This window comes from Oratosquilla oratoria, chromosome 23 (genome assembly GCF_046742065.1).
Source record: "Oratosquilla oratoria isolate Oo_2021 chromosome 23, ASM4674206v1, whole genome shotgun sequence".
Taxonomy (NCBI): Eukaryota; Metazoa; Arthropoda; class Malacostraca; order Stomatopoda; family Squillidae; genus Oratosquilla; species Oratosquilla oratoria.
This window is the reverse complement of record NC_134799.1, coordinates 19,660,694-19,682,559: the sequence shown is the minus strand read 5'-3', so window position 1 is coordinate 19,682,559 and position 21,866 is coordinate 19,660,694. Positions and strand designations below refer to the sequence as shown.

The 21,866-nt window shown below is 38.1% G+C and overlaps 1 protein-coding gene across 1 annotated transcript in view; it reads left to right on the top strand.

Moving 5' to 3' along the window:
- LOC143038005 (phytanoyl-CoA dioxygenase domain-containing protein 1-like) overlaps positions 1 to 21,866 on the top strand; it is a 74,172-nt gene that overhangs the window by 39,624 nt on the left and 12,682 nt on the right. The window contains exons 5-6 of the mRNA XM_076206824.1: positions 18,890 to 19,067; positions 19,876 to 20,017. Of these exons, the coding sequence (XP_076062939.1) occupies positions 18,890 to 19,067; positions 19,876 to 20,017 (320 nt within the window). The remainder of the gene's footprint in view (positions 1 to 18,889; positions 19,068 to 19,875; positions 20,018 to 21,866) is intronic.

Here is a 21,866-nt window from a genome sequence, read left to right as displayed (position 1 = left end):
ATAAAGTACAGGAATGGAGTAGGAAGTGGGAGATGGAGTTCAATACAAAAAAGTGTAGTATAATGGAATTTGGAAAAAGCAAAAACAGAATAACAGGATCATATAATTTGGGAGAAGAAGGAATAAAAAAAGTAGAAAATGAGAAGGACCTGGGAGTCATTGTTATGAATAATATGTCACCTGAGAAACATATAAATAAGATTTTTGGAGAAACTTATAATTTAATAAGAACAATCAAAGTTGCATTTACATACCTGGATGAAGAAATGGTGAAGAAAATCCTAATCACCCTGATAAGACCAAGATTGGAATAGGCAGCAATGATATGGTCACCAAGTACAAAAAAATGTATAAAAAAACTTGAAAGAATACAAAGAGCAATTACAAAATTGGCACCAACACTCACAAAACTATCATATGAAGAGAGACTAGAAAAACTTGAACTACAGACACTAGAGCAAAGAAGAGAGAAAGGAGATTTGATAGCTATTTACAGAATCATGAAAGGCATGGAAATTACTGATAGAGAGAATCTGATAAAATGGGATGACAGAAATACAAGAGGACACGGAAAGAAAATAAAAAAAGACAGCTATAGAAGAGATTTGAAAAAGAACAGCTTTCCTCACAGAGTAATAGACAGTTGGAACAAGTTAGATGAGAAAGTGGTGTGTGGAAAAACAATACATGAATTTAAAAATAGTTTAGATAAAATGAGATATGAAGACGGGACCTTACGAGCATAGCTCCCCTTCCCGTAAAATACAACTAGGTAAATACAACTAGGTAAATATACTTCAACGAACGGACGGCTTAGAAGACGTCCTGAAGAAAATTGAAGTTTCGTGGGGGGAAAATTGCTCGTGGGGTAGTGGGAAAGTAGGGAAAGAGGAGAAGGGGAGGGATTGCTGAGGGAAATGGAAGGAAATGAGGAAGGAGAGAACTTGGCCCAGGCAGACAGGTGAAAGGTAAACAAATGGCCCCCTGACCAGCTGAGTGACGATGAAATGTCTAATAAAAATGTAAAGATTAGAAGTATAGATAAGAGCAATACAGGATAAATTCATCACAATATCTTCCAGGGATTTAAAGAGGGTGGGGGGGACACAAACCCCCCCGACTGACAAGACTAGAAGAGAAGGTCGATAAGATGATCGAGGACTTGGAGCGTAGGTTCGGTCATGTTAACAACATTGTACAGAGGGTTGAAAAATTGGAAGAACTAGAGAAGGCGAACAAAAACTTAACTAAGGAAATAGAAGACCTAAAAAGACAGTTAAAAGATGTAAAAAAGGAGAATGAAGAGTTAAAGATGAATAATAAAGAAAACAGAGAGGGATGGAAGGCAATTCAAGAAAACAGTAAAGTTGCATTTACTGATATAATTAAACAGCAAATGAGAGAACAAACTGAAGACTCAGTTATTAAAGTGATGAGACAGAAGGAGAATATAGTAAGAGACTTAGCTGATAAAAAGAAATGTATAATTATATTAGGAATGGAAGAGAAACATAACCCAGATAGAACCTCAAGAACCAATGAGGAAAATGAAAAAATAAGCAGTTTACTAAAATTAGTTCAGGAAGATGAACCAGAAATTATGAAGGAAATTGAGGAAAAATTCAGGCTCGGAAAGTATAGTACAGATAAGACCAGACCAATTAAGATCAAATTCAGGTCACAAACGATAGCAGAGAATATCTTATCCAAAACAGGGAAACTAGCAACAAGTGAACAATATAAAAAGGTATGGATAAAAAGGGAAATGAATAAAGAGGAAAGAGAGGAAGAAAAGCAGAAAAGACTTGAAGCTAAGGAAAAAAACGAGAGCAGAACGGAGTCAGAGAAAGAGAGATTCTATTGGAGAGTAGTGAATATGAAACTAAGGCAGTTCGACATACAAGCGAAAAACAAAAGGGAAACAGAGAACACAATGGAAGTGACAGAAAACTAAGAGTGTCTTACACAAATATAGATGGATTAATAACAGGATTGAATGAGCTGAATGATTATTTGAGAGAAAAAGAACCGGACATAATGGGAATTGTAGAAACAAAATTAAAAGGCCCACTACCACCCAACAGTGTAGGACATGATGCATATAATTATTGGATTAAAAACAGAGAGAAAAAGCAAGGGGGTGGAGTTATGTTCCTGACTAAGAAGGATATAAACGTGAGGGGTGTCATATATGGAAAGAATACAGTAGAGATGATTATGATAGAAGTGGAAGACAGAGATAAGAAGAGCAGAAAATTTGTGATAAATTATGTGCCTCCGAAAACAGCCTCATGGGAGGAGAGTGAACATAAAAGTATGTTAGAGGACACAAAGATAACATTAAATAAAATAATGGAAGATGGAGGAAGAATAGTTATGATGGGTGACTTTAATTGCAAAGAAATCTGCTGGGAAGAAATGATAGTAAAGGGTGGAGACGGCTCATGGAGAAACGCTCTACTTGAGATGATTACTGACCATACAATGACAAAATGGATACAGGAGAACACTAGGTATAGAAATGAAGAAGAACCATCGAGACTAGACTTAATAATTACATCTGAACCTAGAATAGTGGACAAGATTGAATATAAAACACCAATAAGTAAAAGTGACCACATATTGTTTGAACTGGAACTTAATGAAGAAAAATATATGAAAAGAAATGAACAATATAGAAAAGGAAGAATGATGTATGAAAAAACAAACTTTGATAAAATAAGAGAATTCTTTCAACAAGAAAACTGGGAAGAAATATACAAAGAAGAAACAACAGTGGAAGAGAAACGGAATATTTTGACAAAAATTTACAAAAAAGGAGTGGAAAAGTATGTCCCAAGACAAAAACAAGAAAAAGAATATGTAAAATGCTGGTACAACAAAAGTTGTAGGGAGTTAAAAGACAAAAGAGACAAAGCCTGGACCAGATGGAAAAAAGACAGAAAACCTGAAAAATGGAAAATATATACCGGTTATAGAAATGAATATGTACAAACGTGCAGAGAGGAAAAGAGAAAATATGAAAAAGATGTCATCGAAAAGTGTAAAGATCAACCAAAACTATTCTACAGATTTGTAAACAATAAACTGAAAAACAAACAAGACTTGGAGAAATTAAGACAAGGGGGAGTTGAATACACTGAGGAAATGGAAATGGCGGAAATTATGAACAAACATTTTAAATCACTGTTTACAAGGGAGAACATACAACCTGAAGAGATTGAATGGAAAGAGAAAGTCCTCCCTATGGAAGAAATAGAAGTAACAAAGAATGAAATATTGACACACTTGAGTAATCTTGATGTCAGAAAATCGCATGGACCAGATGAAATAGCAAACTGGATTCTGAAAGAATGCAGGAATGAACTGGCAGACAAAATACATAGCATACTAAACAGTTCCTTGAAAGAAGGAAAAGTTCCAGAAGATTGGAAAAAAGCAAATATAGTACCTATATATAAAGGAGGAAATAAAGAAGAACCTACAAACTATAGACCAGTCTCTCTAACAAGTACAATAGCAAAGATTTGTGAAAGAATTATCAAAAGTAGATGGGTAAAATATTTAGAAAAATACAAAGTGTTAAATCCAAGGCAATTTGGATTCAGACAAGGACGATCATGCGTCACCAATTTAATATGTTTCTATTCAAGGCTAATAGATATAATACAAGAAAGAGATGGATGGGCGGACTGTGCATTTCTAGACCTAAAGAAAGCGTTTGACAAAGTACCACATAAGAAGTTGCTTAAGAAATTAGAAACTGAAGGAGGAATACAGGGAAAACTGCTAAATTGGATGGAAGACTTTTTGCAAGAAAGAAAAATGAGAGTAGTGATAAGAGACCAGCACTCAAAATGGGATAAAGTAATAAGCGGTGTTCCGCAGGGAACAGTACTGGCCCCAATAATGTTTGCTATATATGTTAATGATATGGATGAAGGAATTGAAAGCTATATGAGCTTCTTTGCAGATGATGCAAAACTACTAAAAAGAGTGAAAACAGAAGAAGATTGTGAATCACTACAGAGAGATCTAAATAAAGTACAGGAATGGAGTAGGAAGTGGGAGATGGAGTTCAATACAAAAAAGTGTAGTATAATGGAATTTGGAAAAAGCAAAAACAGAATAACAGGAGCATATAATTTGGAAGAAGAAGGAATAAAAAAAGTAGAAAATGAGAAGGACCTGGGAGTCATTGTTATGAACAATATGTCACCTGAGAAACATATAAATAAGATTTTTGGAGAAACTTATAATTTAATAAGAACAATCAAAGTTGCATTTACATACCTGGATGAAGAAATGGTGAAGAAAATCCTAATCACCCTGATAAGACCAAGATTGGAATATGCAGCAACAATATGGTCACCAAGTACAAAAAAATGTATAAAAAAATTGAAAGAATACAAAGAGCAATTGCAAAATTGGCACCAACACTCGCAAAACTATCATATGAAGAGAGACTAGCCAAACTTGAACTACAGACACTAGAGCAAAGAAGAGAGAGAGGAGATTTGATAGCTATTTACAGAATCATGAAAGGCATGGAAATTACTGATAGAGAGAATCTGATAAAATGGGATGACAGAAATACAAGAGGACACGGAAAGAAAATAAAAAAAGACAGCTATAGAAGAGATTTGAAAAAGAACAGCTTTCCTCACAGAGTAATAAACAGTTGGAACAAGTTAGATGAGAAAGTGGTGTGTGGAAAAACAATACATGAATTTAAAAATAGTTTAGATAAAATGAGATATGAAGACGGGACCCCACGAGCATAGCTCCCCTTCCCGTAAAATACAACTAGGTAAATACACACACACACACTTCAACGAACGGACGGCTTAGAAGACGTTCTGAAGAAAATTGAAGTTTCGTGGATCCCAACGCAAAGAGAAGTGCCTATTGTATTTACAGGGTGGGGGAAATTGCTCGTGGGGTAGTGGGAAAGTAGGGAAAGAGGAGAAGGGGAGGGATTGCTGAGGGAAATGGAAGGAACTGAGGAAGGAGAGGACTTGGCCCAGGCAGACAGGCGAAAGGTAAACAAACGGCCCCACGACCAGCTGAGTGACGATGAAATGTCTAATAAAAATGTAAAGATTAGAAGTATAGATAAGAGCAATACAGTAGAAAGTGATGAGAATATTTTCCAGGGATTTAAAGAGGGTGGGGGGGGACACACCCCCCCCCCCACCCTCATCCCACCACCCCCACCTGACAAGGCTAGAAGAGAAGGTCGATAAGATGATCGAGGACTTGGAGCGTAGGTTCGGTCATTTTAACAACATTATACGGAGGGTTGAAAAATTGGAAGAACTAGAGAAGGCGAACAAAAACTTCTAAGGAAATTGAAGAATTAAAAAAACAGTTAAAAGAAGTAAAAGAAGAGAATAAAGTCTTAAAGGAGAATAATAAGGAGAACAAGGAGGGTTGGAAAAAAATTCAAGAAAATAGTAAAGTTGCATTCACTGACATAATCAAACAGCAAATGAATGAACAAACTGAAAACTCAGTTATTAAAGTGATGAGACAGAAGGAGAATATAGTAAGAGACTTAGCAGACAGAAAGAAATGTATAATTATATTAGGAATGGAAGAGAAACATAACCCAGATAGAACCACAAGAATCAAAGAGGAAAATGAAAAAGTAAGAAATTTACTAAAATTAGTTCAAGAAGATGAACCAGAAATAATTAAACAAATCGAAGAGAAATTCAGGCTCGGGAAATATAGTACAGACAAGACCAGACCAATTAAGATTAAATTCAGGTCACAAACTACGGCTCAGAATATCTTATCCAAAACAGGGAAACTAGCAACAAGTGAACAATATAAAAAGGTATGGATAAAAAGGGAAATGAATAAAGAGGAAAGAGAGGAAGAAAAACAGAAAAGACTTGAAGCTAAGGAAAAAAACGAGATAAGAACGGAGTCAGAAAAAGAGAGATTCTATTGGAGAGTAGTGAATATGAAACTAAAGAAAGTCGACATACAAGAGAAAAACAAAAGGGAAACAGAGAACACAATGGAAGTGGCAAAAAACTAAGAGTGTCTTACACAAATATAGATGGATTAATAAAAGGATTGAATGAGATGAATGATTATTTGAAAGAAAAAGAACCGGACATAATGGGAATTGTAGAAACAAAATTAAAAGGTCCACTACCACCCAACAGTGTAGGACATGATGCATATAATTATTGGATTAGAAACAGAGTGAAAAAGGAAGGGGGTGGAGTTATGTTCCTGACTAAGAAGGATATAAACGTGAAGTGTGTCACATATGGAAAGAATACAGTAGAGATGATAATGATGGAAGTAGAAGACAGAGATAAGAAGAGCAGAAAGTTTGTGATAAATTATGTGCTCCCGAAAACAGCCTCATGGGAAGAGAGTGAACATAAAAGTATGTTAGAGGACACAAAGATAACATTAAACAAGATAATGGAAGAGGGAGGAAAAATAGTTATGATGGGCGACTTTAATTGCAAAGAAATCTGCTGGGAAGAAATGACAGTAAAGGGTGGAGACGGCTCATGGGGAAACGCTCTACTTGAGATGGTTACTGACCATACAATGACACAATGGATACAGGAGAACACTAGGTATAGAAATGAAGAAGAGCCATCGAGACTAGACCTAATAATTACATCCGAACCTAGAATAGTGGACAAAATTGAATATAAAACACCAATAAGTAAAAGTGACCACATATTGATTGAACTGGAACTTAATTAAGAAAAATATATGAAAAGAAATGAACAATATAGAAAAGGAAGAATGATGTATGAAAAAACAAACTTTGATAAAATAAGAGAATTCTTTCAAAAGGAAAACTGGGAAGAAATATACAAAGAAGAAACAACAGTAGAAGAGAAATGGAATATTTTGACAAAAATTTACAAAAAAGGAGTGGAAAAGTATGTCCCAAGACAAAAACAAGAAAAAGAATATGTAAAATGCTGGTACAACAAAAGTTGTAGGGAGTTAAAAGACAAAAGAGACAAAGCCTGGACCAGATGGAAAAAAGACAGAAAACCTGAAAAATGGAAAATATATACCGGTTATAGAAATGAATATGTACAAACGTGCAGAGAGGAAAAAAGAAAACATGAAAAAGATATCATAGAAAAGTGTAAAGATCAACCAAAACTATTCTACAGATTTGTAAACAATAAACTGAAAAACAAACAAGACTTGGAGAAATTAAGACAAGAGGGAGTTGAATACACCGAGGAAATTGAAATGGCGGAAATTATGAACAAACATTTTAAATCAGTGTTTACAAGGGAGAACATACAACATGAAGAGAACGAATGGAAAGAGAAAGTCCCCCCTATGGAAGAAATAGAAGTAACAAAGAATGAAATATTGACACACTTGAGTAATTTTGATGTCATAAAATCGCATGGACCAGATGAAATAGCAAACTGGATACTGAAAGAATGCAGGAATGAACTGGCAGACAAAATACATAGCATACTAAATAGTTCCTTGAAAGAAGGAAAAGTTCCAGAAGATTGGAAAAAAGCAAATATAGTACCTATATATAAAGGAGGAAGTAAAGAAGAACCTACAAACTATAGACCAGTCTCTCTAACAAGTACAATAGCAAAAATTTGTGAAAGAATTATCAAAAGTAGATGGGTAAAATATTTAGAAAAAAACAAAGTGTTAAATCCAAGGCAATTTGGATTCAGACAAGGACGATCATGTGTCACCAATTTAATATGTTTCTATTCAAGGCTAATAGATATAATACAAGAAAGAGATGGATGGGCGGACTGTGCATTTTTAGACCTAAAGAAAGCTTTTGACAAAGTACCACATAAGAAGTTGCTTAAGAAATTAGAAACTGAAGGAGGAATACAGGGCAAACTACTAAATTGGATGGAAGACTTTTTGCAAGAAAGAAAAATGAGAGTAGTGATAAGAAACCAGCACTCAAAATGGGATGAAGTAATAAGCGGTGTTCCACAGGGAACAGTTCTGGCCCCAATAATGTTTGCTATATATATTAATGATATGGATGAAGGAATTGAAAGCTATATGAGCTTCTTTGCAGATGATGCAAAACTACTGAAAAGAGTGAAAACTGAAGAAGATTGTGAATCACTACAGAGAGATCTAAATAAAGTACAGGAATGGAGTAGGAAGTGGGAGATGGAGTTCAATACTAATAAGTGTAGTATAATGGAATTTGGAAAAAGCAAAAACAGAATAACAGGAGCATATAAATTGGGAGAAGAAGGAATAAAAAAAGTAGAAAATGAGAAGGACCTGGGAGTCATTGTTATGAATAATATGTCACCTGAGAAACATATAAATAAGATTTTTGGAGAAACTTATAATTTAATAAGAACAATCAAAGTTGCATTTACATACCTGGATGAAGAAATGGTGAAAAAAATCCTAATCACCCTGATAAGACCAAGATTGGAATATGCAGCAACGATATGGTCACCAAGTACAAAAAAATGTATAAAAAACTTGAAAGAATACAAAGAGCAATTACAAAATTGGCACCAACACTTTCAAAACTATCATATGAAGAGAGACTAGAAAAACTTGAACTACAGACACTAGAGCAAAGAAGAGAGAGAGGAGATTTGATAGCTATTTACAGAATCATGAAAGGCATAGAAATTACTGATAGAGAGAATCTGATAAAATGGGATGACAGAAATACAAGAGGACACGGAAAGAAAATAAAAAAAGACAGCTATAGAAGAGATTTGAAAAAGAACAGCTTTCCTCACAGAGTAATAGACAGTTGGAACAAGTTAGATGAGAAAGTGGTGTGTGGAAAAACAATACATGAATTTAAAAATAGTTTAGATAAAATGAGATATGAAGATGGGACCCCAGGAGCATAGCTCCCCTTCCCGTAAAATACAACTAGGTAAATACACATACATATATATATATATACACACACACATATATATAATATATATATATATAAATATACATATATATATATATATATACATATAATTCATATATTGTTGCGAATTTATTTAAACTCGCATGTAGATAATTTATATATAATATTTTACCTTTCTCTCAACAGATGTAGTAAAAGGTATCCGCCAAATATTCGACATTCCCTACCCTCTAGCTTTCATGTTGCCATGACTTAGGATCCTCATAATATGCATATTTTCACCTAACTTGGGGTTTGAAGAATTTCTAAACGCATTGAATTAGAAGAGGTGAAGATTAATGTGAATCTTCATTGTTAACTTTCTGTCCGAAGACTTGATACTTATTCGACCAGCTTTCCAACTGAGTACTTTTCGGCATGCTATCTTATTGTAGACTGTTCGGCTATCTACCTAGTTGTAGACTCAATGGCGATTTCAACTGTTACGTTTTAGAACGAATTTGCGCACGCGCAGATCGTTCGTGTATATTTCTTAATCTTTCATTTATGTCATAAGGGAAATTATTTCCAACTTTAATGGTTATTGTACCGTTATTTATTTATGTAATTATTATCAGGGGATTTAATATTAATCATTAGGGAAAATGGACAAAGAAATTCTATTTCCTATGAACCTAAATTACTAACTATATATATATATATATATATATATATATATATATAATATATATATATATATATATATATATATATATATGTGTGTGTGTGTGTGTGTGTGTGTGTGTGTGTGTGTGTGTATATATATATGTATATGTATATATATGTATATAAATATATATATACATATGTATACATATAATATATATATACATGAATGTATGTATATATATATGTATATATATATATATATATATATATATATATATACATACACACTGAATTGAACACCACAGCATTTTCACAGTTATTAATTTTCTTCTTGATATTTTCAAGTTTCCTCACTAAAGTTCTAATATTGGGAGGATGAGCGGAAACGAACTTTCCAAAGTTCTCCATTTTAATATTTGACGTTTCGACTACATAGAGTCATTATCAAGTTACAAGAACAGTTAAGGCAACACAATCTACAGATACGTTACATGGTCACAGGAAAAAATAGAATGCTACACTCTTAGGTCAAGCGCGATCTTTAAACCTCCGACGACCTGACCCTGGAAGACTTTCTCAGAGCTTGAGGAGGGGGAGGGGAAGGGGGAGGGAGAGGTGAAGGGGGGAGAGTAAGGTGAGGTGAAGTAGCGTGCTAAGCATACACAGGGAGGTTATGTATAGCATGTCGCGAGGACGTATTAAATAAAGAAATAGCAGACAACAAATTAGCCTGTACATTGATCACAGGAGACAATTCTCTTATATACACAGCCTCTAACATTTTTAGTTCCTTAATATTATTACACTGGGCTAGCACTTCAGTGTTATGAACAATGGTTGCTCTATCCAACACAGACTTGTGATACTGTTCAAAATGATTTTTAATGGCTCCCTGTTGGAGGTGGAGGGTTAAACGTCTGCTAAGGCTGCATGTCGTATGACCAACATAGCTACGAGGAAAGAGCTCACAGTCTCCAGTAATGCATTTGAACATATAGACTACGTTAGTTTTCGACAGCATCCCAGAAGTGCCAGACAAATCATTTTTGAGGACTAGGGAACTAGTGCGTGGGTTTTTATAAAATATCACCAAGCGCAAGACATCATTTTCAAAAAATATTAAAATGGAGAACTTTGGAAACTTCGTTTCCGCTCATTCTCCCAATATTAGAACTTTAGTGAGGAAACTTTAAAATATCAAGAAGAAAATTAATAACTGTGAAAATGCTGTGGTGTTCAATTCAGTGTGTATAAAAGAAAACCTGTGCCCTAAGTATATATATATATATATATATATATATGTATATATATACATATATATGTATGTATATAAATACAAATATATACTGTATATATATATTATATATATATATAATCATACATACATACACACACACACACACACACACACACACACATATATATATATATATATATATATATATATATATATATATATATATATATATATATATATATATGTACTTTAACTTTGTTGGTCAGGGACTATTGCTCAGAGTGAATGTCCTTCCTGACCTCTGCTGCATGAAGAGGATGCAAATCCTCATGCTTGACCTCCCAAACAGCAGGCAACTACATGCACTATTGCTGTACCCCAATGTGCCCCTAATAAAATCACCTGGTGATAGCTAAACTAAGATATGTGGAAACATTTGTCTTCTACAGGGATTAGTTAATTGCATTAGTTCGACTTTCATCCATTAACCACAAGTTTCTATCATTTGATATTAAAATATGATTGTGTATTATTCCTGGGTTGTCACAATCTGAAGGAAGGTAGAAAAAATATAGATTGAATAGGTTTGGTAAGAAAGGGATTGTTATTACCGTGTATACTGTTATAATGTAGCAACATATCACTTACCTTATATGCGTTAGTTCTTGGTTCTTCTTCGTTTAATACGACACTCATCTCTCTCACCCATATCCCCACCTAATTCCTACCCTAGCTACTTACTATCTACATTTTTTCTTAATTCCCTCGCCTCTATCACTCGCACCTGCCCCCATACACACTCACATACGCATTGGCCCCACGCATCGGCCAACGCCCTTTTGCCCTCCCTCTAGGCGGTGACCTTTGACCCCGTGTCGGGGTGCCAACTGTACACCCATACCCGTGCCACATTCACCACATTTAAACCACACGCCCCTTGATCTCAAAATCAACATATTCTTCGTCTCCTGCGTAGTCCTGCAGCCATCTCGAAGGAAGTCTCTCACGCTGCGTTCGTTGAGGTGTCGCTCCCCCATCCACCACAGCGTCGTGACTCTTCCTCGCTTCCTCCTCCGTCATCCACCACACGACGAAGATCCAGTATATGTCGCGGCACTCCCTCGACAGACATGTTCCGTGATTTTACCTCCGTCACGATCCCCCTCATCCACTGTGATGTGTACTTACCATCCTTCGGCTTCACCCATACCTCCTCCCCCACCTGTACTGAGGCAGCGCCTTCTTCAGCATTGGCCGGTAGCACCGGCGCTACCCTGGGATGCCGCCATTCATATGTAAATAAAGGTTTTTGTGGCACCGAGTCTTCGTCTTGGCCTGACCTAGGGAGCATATTATACCAAAAGACTGCCTCCATAGACGGTATTAGTGCCCTCTCGGTGATTGATTTAATAATGCGATGGTGTTGTTCTACTATTCCGTTTCCACTCGGCCGGTGCGCAGCCCTAAAGAAGCGTCTCGTGCTCTACTTGTCGAGCATTTCTTTCAATGCTCTCGAACAAAATGCAATGCTGTTATCCATCAGGACTTCATCCACTGGACCTTGTTCCAGAAATATCTCATTCATCACCCATGAAATTTCCTCTCCTGTCTCTACAACTCCCGCCAGACAGCGAATTGTCCTGGGCCACAGTCAACCATCGATAAGTACATGCCCCGTCGATAGTGGGTTACGTCGACCGCCAATCTCCTCCAGTTCTTTTCAATGTTGAGTTTCCCTGTTGCATGCAGTCTAGGAGTGGGATCTATTGATCGACACAGGGCAGATGCTCTCACCGCCCGCCGGACTTTTTCCCTAGTTAGTCTGAAGGTAGAAAATATTTCTATAGATGGAATAGGTGTGATAAGGGATCATTTTACCGTGTATACTCTTATAACGGAGCCACGTATCACTTACCTTGTCCGCGTTAGTTCCTGGTTCTTCTTCGTTTAATACGACACTCATCTCTTTCATCCCTGTCCCCACCTAATCCTACCCTAGCTATTTACTAACTACATTTTTTTTTAATTCCTTCGTCTCTATCACTTGCACCTTCCCTCATACACACTCATATACGCACTGGCCCCACGCACCAGTCAACGCCTATTCGCCCTCCTTCTAGACGGTGACCTTTGACCCTGTACCAACTGTACACCCATACCCGTACCACATTCAAACCACATATATCTTTTGAAACGCACGATGTCTTGCGTCTCTTATAGGTGGAATATTTAGTGTATATACATGTACATGATTTTTGCTTTGTTGGTTTTGTTGTGGGATTTGTCATTGCTTTCTCCATTGGTTATTTAATTTTATTATGTGTTGCCTTTAGGTGACTGCCTGTGAGTCTTCCTTGGTGCGGGTGGGGTTGGGTGGGATAGAGTATGCTGAGGTGTTCGCATTGTTGGGTGTGATCGTCTAAAGTACTTTAAAGTTAATGTGATATTGAGTTGTTATGTATGGGTTAATAAGAATTATTTGAGTACATGATAGCAGGGTTGATATTGTGGTTAGTGTCTCTTAGTACTGTGGTTTGTACTTCAGAGGTGTAATGTCTTTCATATTTCATAGAATGAGTTTGAAAAATATCTTGCAAGTATATTGTGTTAAAAGTGCACCGGGAGACGTTTGGCATGTAAATATTGATTTCTATGTTTCTGAGAATTTAAATGTTTTCATGGTGTCTGGTATTATGTATAGAACATTATCTCTAGACTTTGTAGTATCTATTTATTTATATTTAGCTGTTGGCTGAATGTACAGTTATTTTGTTGGATCTATGTGAATTTGAAGATTTAGTTGTGCATTATTTACTTTACGTCCTATGAATGTCGATTCTGTTGAGTTTTTAGTTATGTTGATATGGAGAATTGGCAGTGAATTTTGTGAGTATTTATCCCTTTATGTCTTAATATGTGGATTCTGTTCAATGCATTAGACATTAGTTAATAATTGTTTCTGTTATATGTGTATATACTTATTACCTTATGGCTTATTTGTATTTTTTATTTATATTGAATATGTTTACTTTTTGTGTAGTTATGTGTAAAAAATTGGGAAACAGGGTACTTATTGTAGATCTACGTTAATTTGATGTGTAGCCCAGATTCACTGTCGGATAGTGACTGACGGTGCTTGGTAGAAGTTGGTAGTGGAGTCCGATTTTGCTGACTTGTAGATTCTTCCTGCTGCTCGTATCTCGGCCGGAGGGAGTGGGTAGAGCGCGCGGAGTTGGTTGGATTGGTCCTTTCTATAAGTCACGGAGTGGAGGGATTGGGTGGAGGATCGAGGTAGGAATGTGTTGAGGTCACTCTTGTTGGCTATGTTCGACCGACGCGATGGCATGGAGGGTCAGGGTCCGCTTTTGGCCGACACGAAGTTCCTGGTCTTTGCTGTGTGTCACGGGAGGGGTGGAGGTGTGGGATTGGGCAGGGTCTCGCCGTACGTGAAGTGTTAAAAAAATAAAGAATGTTAGTTGTACGTTTTTAGTTGGTACTCACGATGGCTGGCGATGTAGGTTGGTTGAAGTTGCAATCGTCGCTTCGGAGGGGACGGTTGTGGAGGGGTATGTAGATTTATTGAGCAGGGACTTGTGGTCTAATGAAGTCGCTTGGAACTGCTGACCCTGAAGAAGACGCGCTGGATTTGGGTCTCGCGACCTGTTGGAGTCGCCTGGCTTCGTTCTAGAAGTAGGGAAACGAGAGATAGGTAGTGTTACTTACGAAGTGGATGTTTGCTTAGGATGCATTTATCGGAGGGTGGCGAGGTTGGCTGGTGGTGGTGGTTGGGGGTGGAGTGGATGGAAGTGCAATGTTTGTTTGGAGAGGTAGGGTGTGTATACTGGACTGGGTATGGGCTTATCGCTGTCTCGGGCGGAGGGAGGTGTTTGAGTGGATGGAGGTGGTTGGTGGGCTCGAAGTAGGTGCACGGGGCTTGATTGAAGTCTTGAATTCGATGCGCTGGGCTTGATTGATACTGGGCCTCGAAACCTTGTACTGGGAGTTCCTGTGACTTGATTGGAATTTGATGCGGTGATGCATTGGGTTGAAGTCTTGATGTTGCGTTGCTGGGAATCAATGCTCTGGGCTGACAATTCTAGTCGTCTAACCAGGCGGTCTCTCCTACTCAGACAGCGGTCTCTCTTTGGACAACGGTCTCTCTTCGGACGGCGGTATCTCTTTAGACGGCGGTCTCTCTTCGGATTGGTAGCAAATTGCCACCAGGTGGCTTGAAATTGAGTGCCTTATCGATTTTACCACCGACTCTCTTCAAGATAGCTACAACTACAGGTTACACCTGTAGCAGTCGGCAGACTTGGTCAGGCAATGATGGCAGTCGAGCTAGTTGGCGTAGCTAGTCGTGGACGAGCGGCTTGGCAGCCGACGATGGTTTTAGTCGGGTAATCGAGGACGATCTCCTCTTCGGGAGCGTGGGACCACCGCCTGACACCAATATGTAGCCGTTTAAAGTTTGAGGCTACACAATGGGCTTAGCGGGATCAGATAAACCTTCTTCAGATTTTCTTGGTTCATTTGGCAGGTACCTTTTTAGATATACAGGTTGGGATATAATCTCCTAAGGGGGAATGTCTCCCCTACCGAGACTAAAGGGTAGTGTCTCTCCTAGCCTCCTCTGCTCTGGTTAACGCAGTCGCCCGTTATAAAGGGGAATAAGCCTAACTAAACACGTTTCTTGTAGGTTGTTAGATATATCTTACATACAGTAATATATGTGTGTTCGTTGCATTGCAATGGGTTTAGTATTAAGTACTGTGTTTATATTCGTTATGTCATGAAATGGCGCATGTATTGGAGTTATGATAATGTAGTTTGGTAGGTATAAGGAAAGTTTAATGAATTGTCTGGTGACATTAAGTACTTGTGTCGGTTCGTTGGACGATGGCGTGATGTAGTGTTGTCTAATCTGAGTCAGCTGTTTATCATTAGGAAATGTGTAGGTCATCAAGATGGGAGGTATTGCTAAATGCTAGTGCCTTCTTGTACATGTGTGGATCATATGTCATGGCATGTGATATATCGTAATGGTTAGTAATGGTAGGATACAATTTGGTAATGGCTATACCACTGTGGCTCTCATCTCCCCCAGTCTCACATCATGGGACAAGTTGAGGTCCTCCATAACCAGACCCTCAACACTATCACTGAGGCCCCTTCATGGACCCGTGTGGTGAATGTTAGACAGGAGGTGGGTGTTACCTCCCTTTGTCTATGAGTGGAAAGGTTTTCTGTCTTCTTGTCTGATTTCTGACCAGCTTAAGAGAGAGTAAAGTTAAGGTCTCCCTTTTGAGTTCCCTGGTTGTCAAAATAAACCCCACTGGTCACTCATGGAAGGCCTATGCAATGAGTATGATTCGTGCACTTGGACTCCGGGAACTTGTTCAAGGTCAAGCTCTGGACAGGCCTCTCCTCTGCTTTGGGAACCTCCCTGTGCCAGCTTCTAATTCTTCCACCTCACAGGAGGAAGGCTGACTGCAATCTGGTAAGGTTAAGGCCCATGGTCCTTGAGTCCATAAGGTCCATTAACCCAAACCCAGCGAGGTTGTCATACTACACTGATGGCTCTGTAGATCCCCTCACAGGAGGGTGTGGCACGGCTTTTGTAACCATCAATGGGGCCAACGAGTTATGGATAATGAGTGGTGGTAGCTCCACTCTACAGAGGTTGTTGCCATCTCCTAGTTCCTGGATCACGCCCTCTTTTCTGGGCAGGGTGTAGTCGTGATCCAGACAGACTTGAGGAATGCTACTGATATCAGCTGGTAGGGAAAGAAAACAAATGATGTCTACTTAACGACATCTATCCAGCACTTGCTAAACCTCTTGCACCGGCAAGAGAGGTCTGCAAGGTTTCACTAGACCCTCAATCAAATTGGGATTCCAGGGAACACTATTGTGAATGATGCTGCCAAAGCAGGGACAATGCTCAGCAAGATCACACTGCCCCTGGCACTCATGATCACACAGATAAAGGACATCACCATCAAGAAGGCCAGATTGATGGCCAGGGCCGACCATAGCAGCAATTTTGCTACTTCAGACTCAGCACGGTGGTACTACCTCATCACTAGGTACGAGGCCATTCACATGGCTCCTAGTAGAAGGGTGGAATCAGTCTTCCACAGGATCTGCCTTGAATATTGTTGTGGGTGGTAAGTGTTACACACTGGGAGAGACAATCACAAACGTGCAAACTTTGTGGAGCCAAGGTGCAATAAAAAAAATATCTATCCACCCTCTGTCTCTCCTCAACCCACACTGCTCCTTCCTAGTTACTTATGTTGCTCTCTTCTTAACTAACACCCTCCCATATGCCTTTCCAACTACACTTAATAAACTGATCTTTCTAAAATTACTGGATTAATCTTTTTCTCATTTTCTGTGATAAAGCAAAATTATACAAGTACTCCAGTTCTCCAGCACCCCCCCCCTCCCTCAGGCATACATTAAACAACCCCACTAACCATCCACAACAACCATCCTTCCCTGCATGACACTTATCTAACCCAGGTGCCCTACCAGTTTCGGCTGTGGCCTTCCTTGGGGAGACGGGACTGCTCGGACAGACAGTCTAGGGAACGACAACAACAACAACAACCAGCTTGCATCACTTTCAATACCCTTTTTACTTCATCTTTTCCATCCTGTCATTTTTCATAACACCTTCCATAGCCACAATCAATCCCTCCTTACACTCCACATTCAGCGATTCTTTGAACTATTCTACCAGTCTTCCCCTTACTGCCTTCACTTCCATTAACATCTGTCCATTTGCATTTACCCACTTCCTCTATCCTCTCTCCTGGCTCACCACCTCACTGTTTTCACTTCCTTCTAAAGTATTTTTTTAATTCTGTCAAACCCCTATCCCATTTTACATCTGCAATCGTTCACTTTGCGTCTTGTTTCTCCTCTCTTCCTATACCTCTCACGTGCTTCCCCAGTTCTACCTTGCAACCAATACTCATATGCTTGCTTCTTCTCTTCTACTACCATCTTCACTTCCTATCTCATCCATTCATTTTCTTTCCTTGTGTTCCCTCCCTTCTTCCTTGTTTCATATACCATCTTTATACACTTCATTACTTCATCCATGAAGCATACCCATAGTTCTTCTATTCCTGTTCCCACTTTATCTCTCACCACCACTCAAACTTCTCTCAGTTTTTCATGTTATTCTTTCTCTTTATCCTTATCTCCCTGTCTCTTTCCCTTCCCCCCACTTCTTCACTCCCAATTTTCCATCTCCCAAAAATAGGGAATGAAAACTCCCCCATTCTGTTCCCTGAAAACATGAATCCCCAGAACTCTTCCAATCCTCCCTGTGGGTACCATTGCATAATTCATTAATGCTCTGTCAACCTGCATTTCTTAAGTATAAAATTTTAGGTCCCAATAAGCCCTAGAACCTTTTCACCCTCAATGTTTCCAATAGATTGAGAGCTTCTTTCATTTCCATTACCATATTCTTTACCCAACATTAGTGTTCCCATTTCTCTCCTTTAAAAAATAATCTTCCCTAGTGAATATGGATTAGAAACTTATTCATTTTTCAGCCTCTTTAAAAACTTCTTTACCCTCTATCAACTTCAATTCCTCCCCTGTATCTCAATTTATTTTTGACAAACCTGTAGGATAGTTTGGCATTGCTTATGCATTTATTAATAATACCCTTTTGAAAGTTCCTTTCTTCATTTCTCCACTTACTCATGTAATCATTTCTAGCTCATATGTACTCTTCCTTTGTTCTGTTGTTTTCATTCTTCCTCCATTTCCTAAATACCACATACCTGACTTTTTAGCTGTCTTGCACTTTCAGTAAAGTAATCCTTTACCTAATTCTTCTTTTGATTAATCCTTGGCAGATGTTTGTTCACACCTGAATTGTAAGGGTTTACTATTTCTTCTGTGTGGTAGGGGCATTTAAGATATTCAGAGTCTGTTACTTAAGTCTGTACATTCTTCCCCAGGTCTGTATTTTGCACACACATCTGAACAAATAGGAAACATATATTGACTGGAATAGAAAAGTGAATAGGCAATCAAATACACATATAAACAGATAGATACATACTCATACTTGTTTGTACCATCAGGTTCCAAAAGAGATGTCTCTGAACAAAATTGGTCATGCCCTCCACTGGCTTGTTCCGGAGTTCAAGAAGATTTCCTTCTCAAATCGAGTGAAGAATATAAGTAAAAAGCTTGGCTTTATCTCTCCTGCTCTTGTCCAATCCATGTACATCTTCAAGCCACCTAACTTTGGTGGTGAAGGTAAGTTATAGCTTACATATACAATTTTAATTATTTTCTATTATTCTCATATGAAAGTTCAATAATTCTGAATTTAGTTGAATGATTTAATTGAATTTGGTCCAGGTGTGCTACATGTGACAAGTTATCAATATATTTCAAACATGTAACCTTTGGAGTATTTACTTGTTTGTGCCTATATCAGACTAGAAATATAATTCCAGATAATGCCAGACAATTCCATTCATTTGTTGTAACACCCTATGCATGAATGGTTAAAGGCTGTTGCATGATTTACTTTAGCAGTAATTTATGGTCCAAGATGAAGAAACAAGTAGTCATTTTTACAAATGCTCTATTCAAGAAAACAAAAGACAGCCTGAATATGTGCTGGCTTCTCACACCACAGATATAATATTATATCACTAAACAAAGACTGCCTTGCATTCTGCCACATAAATTTTATTCCAGCTGATACCAGATTTTTTTTTTTTACTGATTTACTGGTAAATAAAAAATTTGAGTTTTGGGAGGAATGTAAATGTATTGGTTAGGGAATCTCAATGTAAAAATAGATAAGCTAATAGAAATAGATGCATACTAGAATTAGTAGAATATAGTTAGGTAAATACTTCTTCCACTTCATGCCCCTTTTCATTGATTTTACCACACCACCTCCCATTTTTCCTATTCTGTTCCTCCTCAGTGTTATACTTTTCCTCAACCACCTGAAAATCAGTAATTGACAATGCACATTATGTCTTGTTCATTGTCCTTTAGATCATTTTCATTGGCACATTATTATTCTTTACCTCCTATTTTTCCATAGTGCTTCCACATAAGGACTGCACCTTCTTGTCAACGGAGCCCCAGAGTTGCATTGGTTTCTGGTTTGCTCTTGAAGATGCTACATTAGACAATGGATGCCTTTGGTTTAGCCCAGGGTCTCAGGCTCATTCCACTAACAGGAGGTCAGTCCTTTGGTTCCTTTTTGTCTCTCAGTTTGAGCTGTCTGTCAAAAAGTCAATTCTATGTGCTTTTGAATAATATGCAAACATAATATTCATCTCTAAATAATACCATATGTATCTAAATAGCATGTTGTGCTATTACTATGACTACTGCATACCTGGCTGGGAAGATATGTTAATATATAGATATGGTTGTCATATATTTGTAGTACCATTCTTACTTGTTGCCGAAAAAGGGTAATAATACTGGAGTTAAGCTACATGCTTTTATTTGTCTTCCTTGTGTTGCTATCAAAATGCACCTAAATATAATTATGATAATTGGGTACAGTGGATAAATGCATACGAGACAAATGTATCATCAGGAGACTGCATAGTATAAGCAGAAGAATCCTATTTCCTTACATCTCTGGGAATCTATTCTTTACAGCTTTCATGTAGGTTGTAGATTCGTAGCCCCATCGCTGCCCACCAGAATGTAAGTGTAATGTCGTTGTCCCACCAGTGGCCACCAGAGTGGAGGTGTAAGTTTCTTAGTCTTCGTAGCCGTAGTCATAATGTTTGAGCTACCCATCAGAATATAGGTGGAATGTGGTCACCCCACCACTGCTGCCAGAATATAGGTTGTAGATTTGTAATCTCACTGCTGCCACCAGAATGTAAAATGTGTTCTCTGCATTGGAATTGGTGGTTAAAGAATCTCAGGTGGAGTTCTTGGCTTTAATGCTCCAAGAAAGGATCTGTAGTGATTACTACAATTGTCCTTGTTAGAAGCGATCAGCCTGAAACGAGTTGCAGGGACAAGGTATGGGAAGTTTTTCATAGTGGGGAGTCAGAACACACCATTTAGTTTGCCGTGGTATGGTTCCCTTAGGCACATTTGGAATGAATGCTTGCGCACTCTGCGCCGACGGCAGGCAATGTTCTCACCGGAAGGAACCCGTAAGATCAAAAGATCACCGCGGTTAATTTACCCTTATGTACCCTTGGGATAAACATTGTCGTGTTCATTGCAAACAGCTTGGTACTCTTCCTTAAAGAAGCTAGGATATTTAAAGTCAACCCCATGACTAATCTGTTTATTCAAAATGGAGATGATACTTTGTACAGAAATGTTGGCGAAATTCTAGATTCTTTGTCTTTAGTATACAATTATTCAAAATATATTTACAATACATAAATATCCTTTTTACAGGATGCAGAGGGATATGTTTTATTTCATTTATAAAATTAATTAAGTTATTATAATGAACATTGTTATTATATTAATTAAAATTAGTCGAACGCATGTTTAGTCGAACGCATGTTCTAAGGGGTGACTATTGTTTATCCCGTACTCGGCGATCACGAGTCCTGAAGGGGTAATTACACGTGTTGGCTACAGAACACTACAGATCTATTCTAACTACTACATATATGGCAAGTCCTCAGGAAGCTCGGAGGGTTGCCAGACATATATTATACAAATTATTTACAAGGGTGGCCATAGAGGAATATTTCGAAGTTGGGTCGCTTCAGTCGAGGCGTCGGCCGATCGGTTGCAGGTGGCTGACCTGAGCACCCAGAATATTTTGTTGTCAAAATGGGCATTTTCAAGAGAGGTAGGTTGACTTGGTCACCAAAAACAATGGGAGTCCCTTGGGACGGTAGTCTTGTCATTGAAACTACCACGCTACTCCATATGTGTGCGTGCGTGCGCACACTAGTATTGAAGGGAGACTCAGCTATGAAGATGATTAGCTACGAAGACACACAAGTCATCAAAGTGTTGTATATGTTGACTATAACATTCATATTGTTGTGATATGGTTCGAACAAGTCAGGGAAAGGAAACTCACAGTAACTTTAC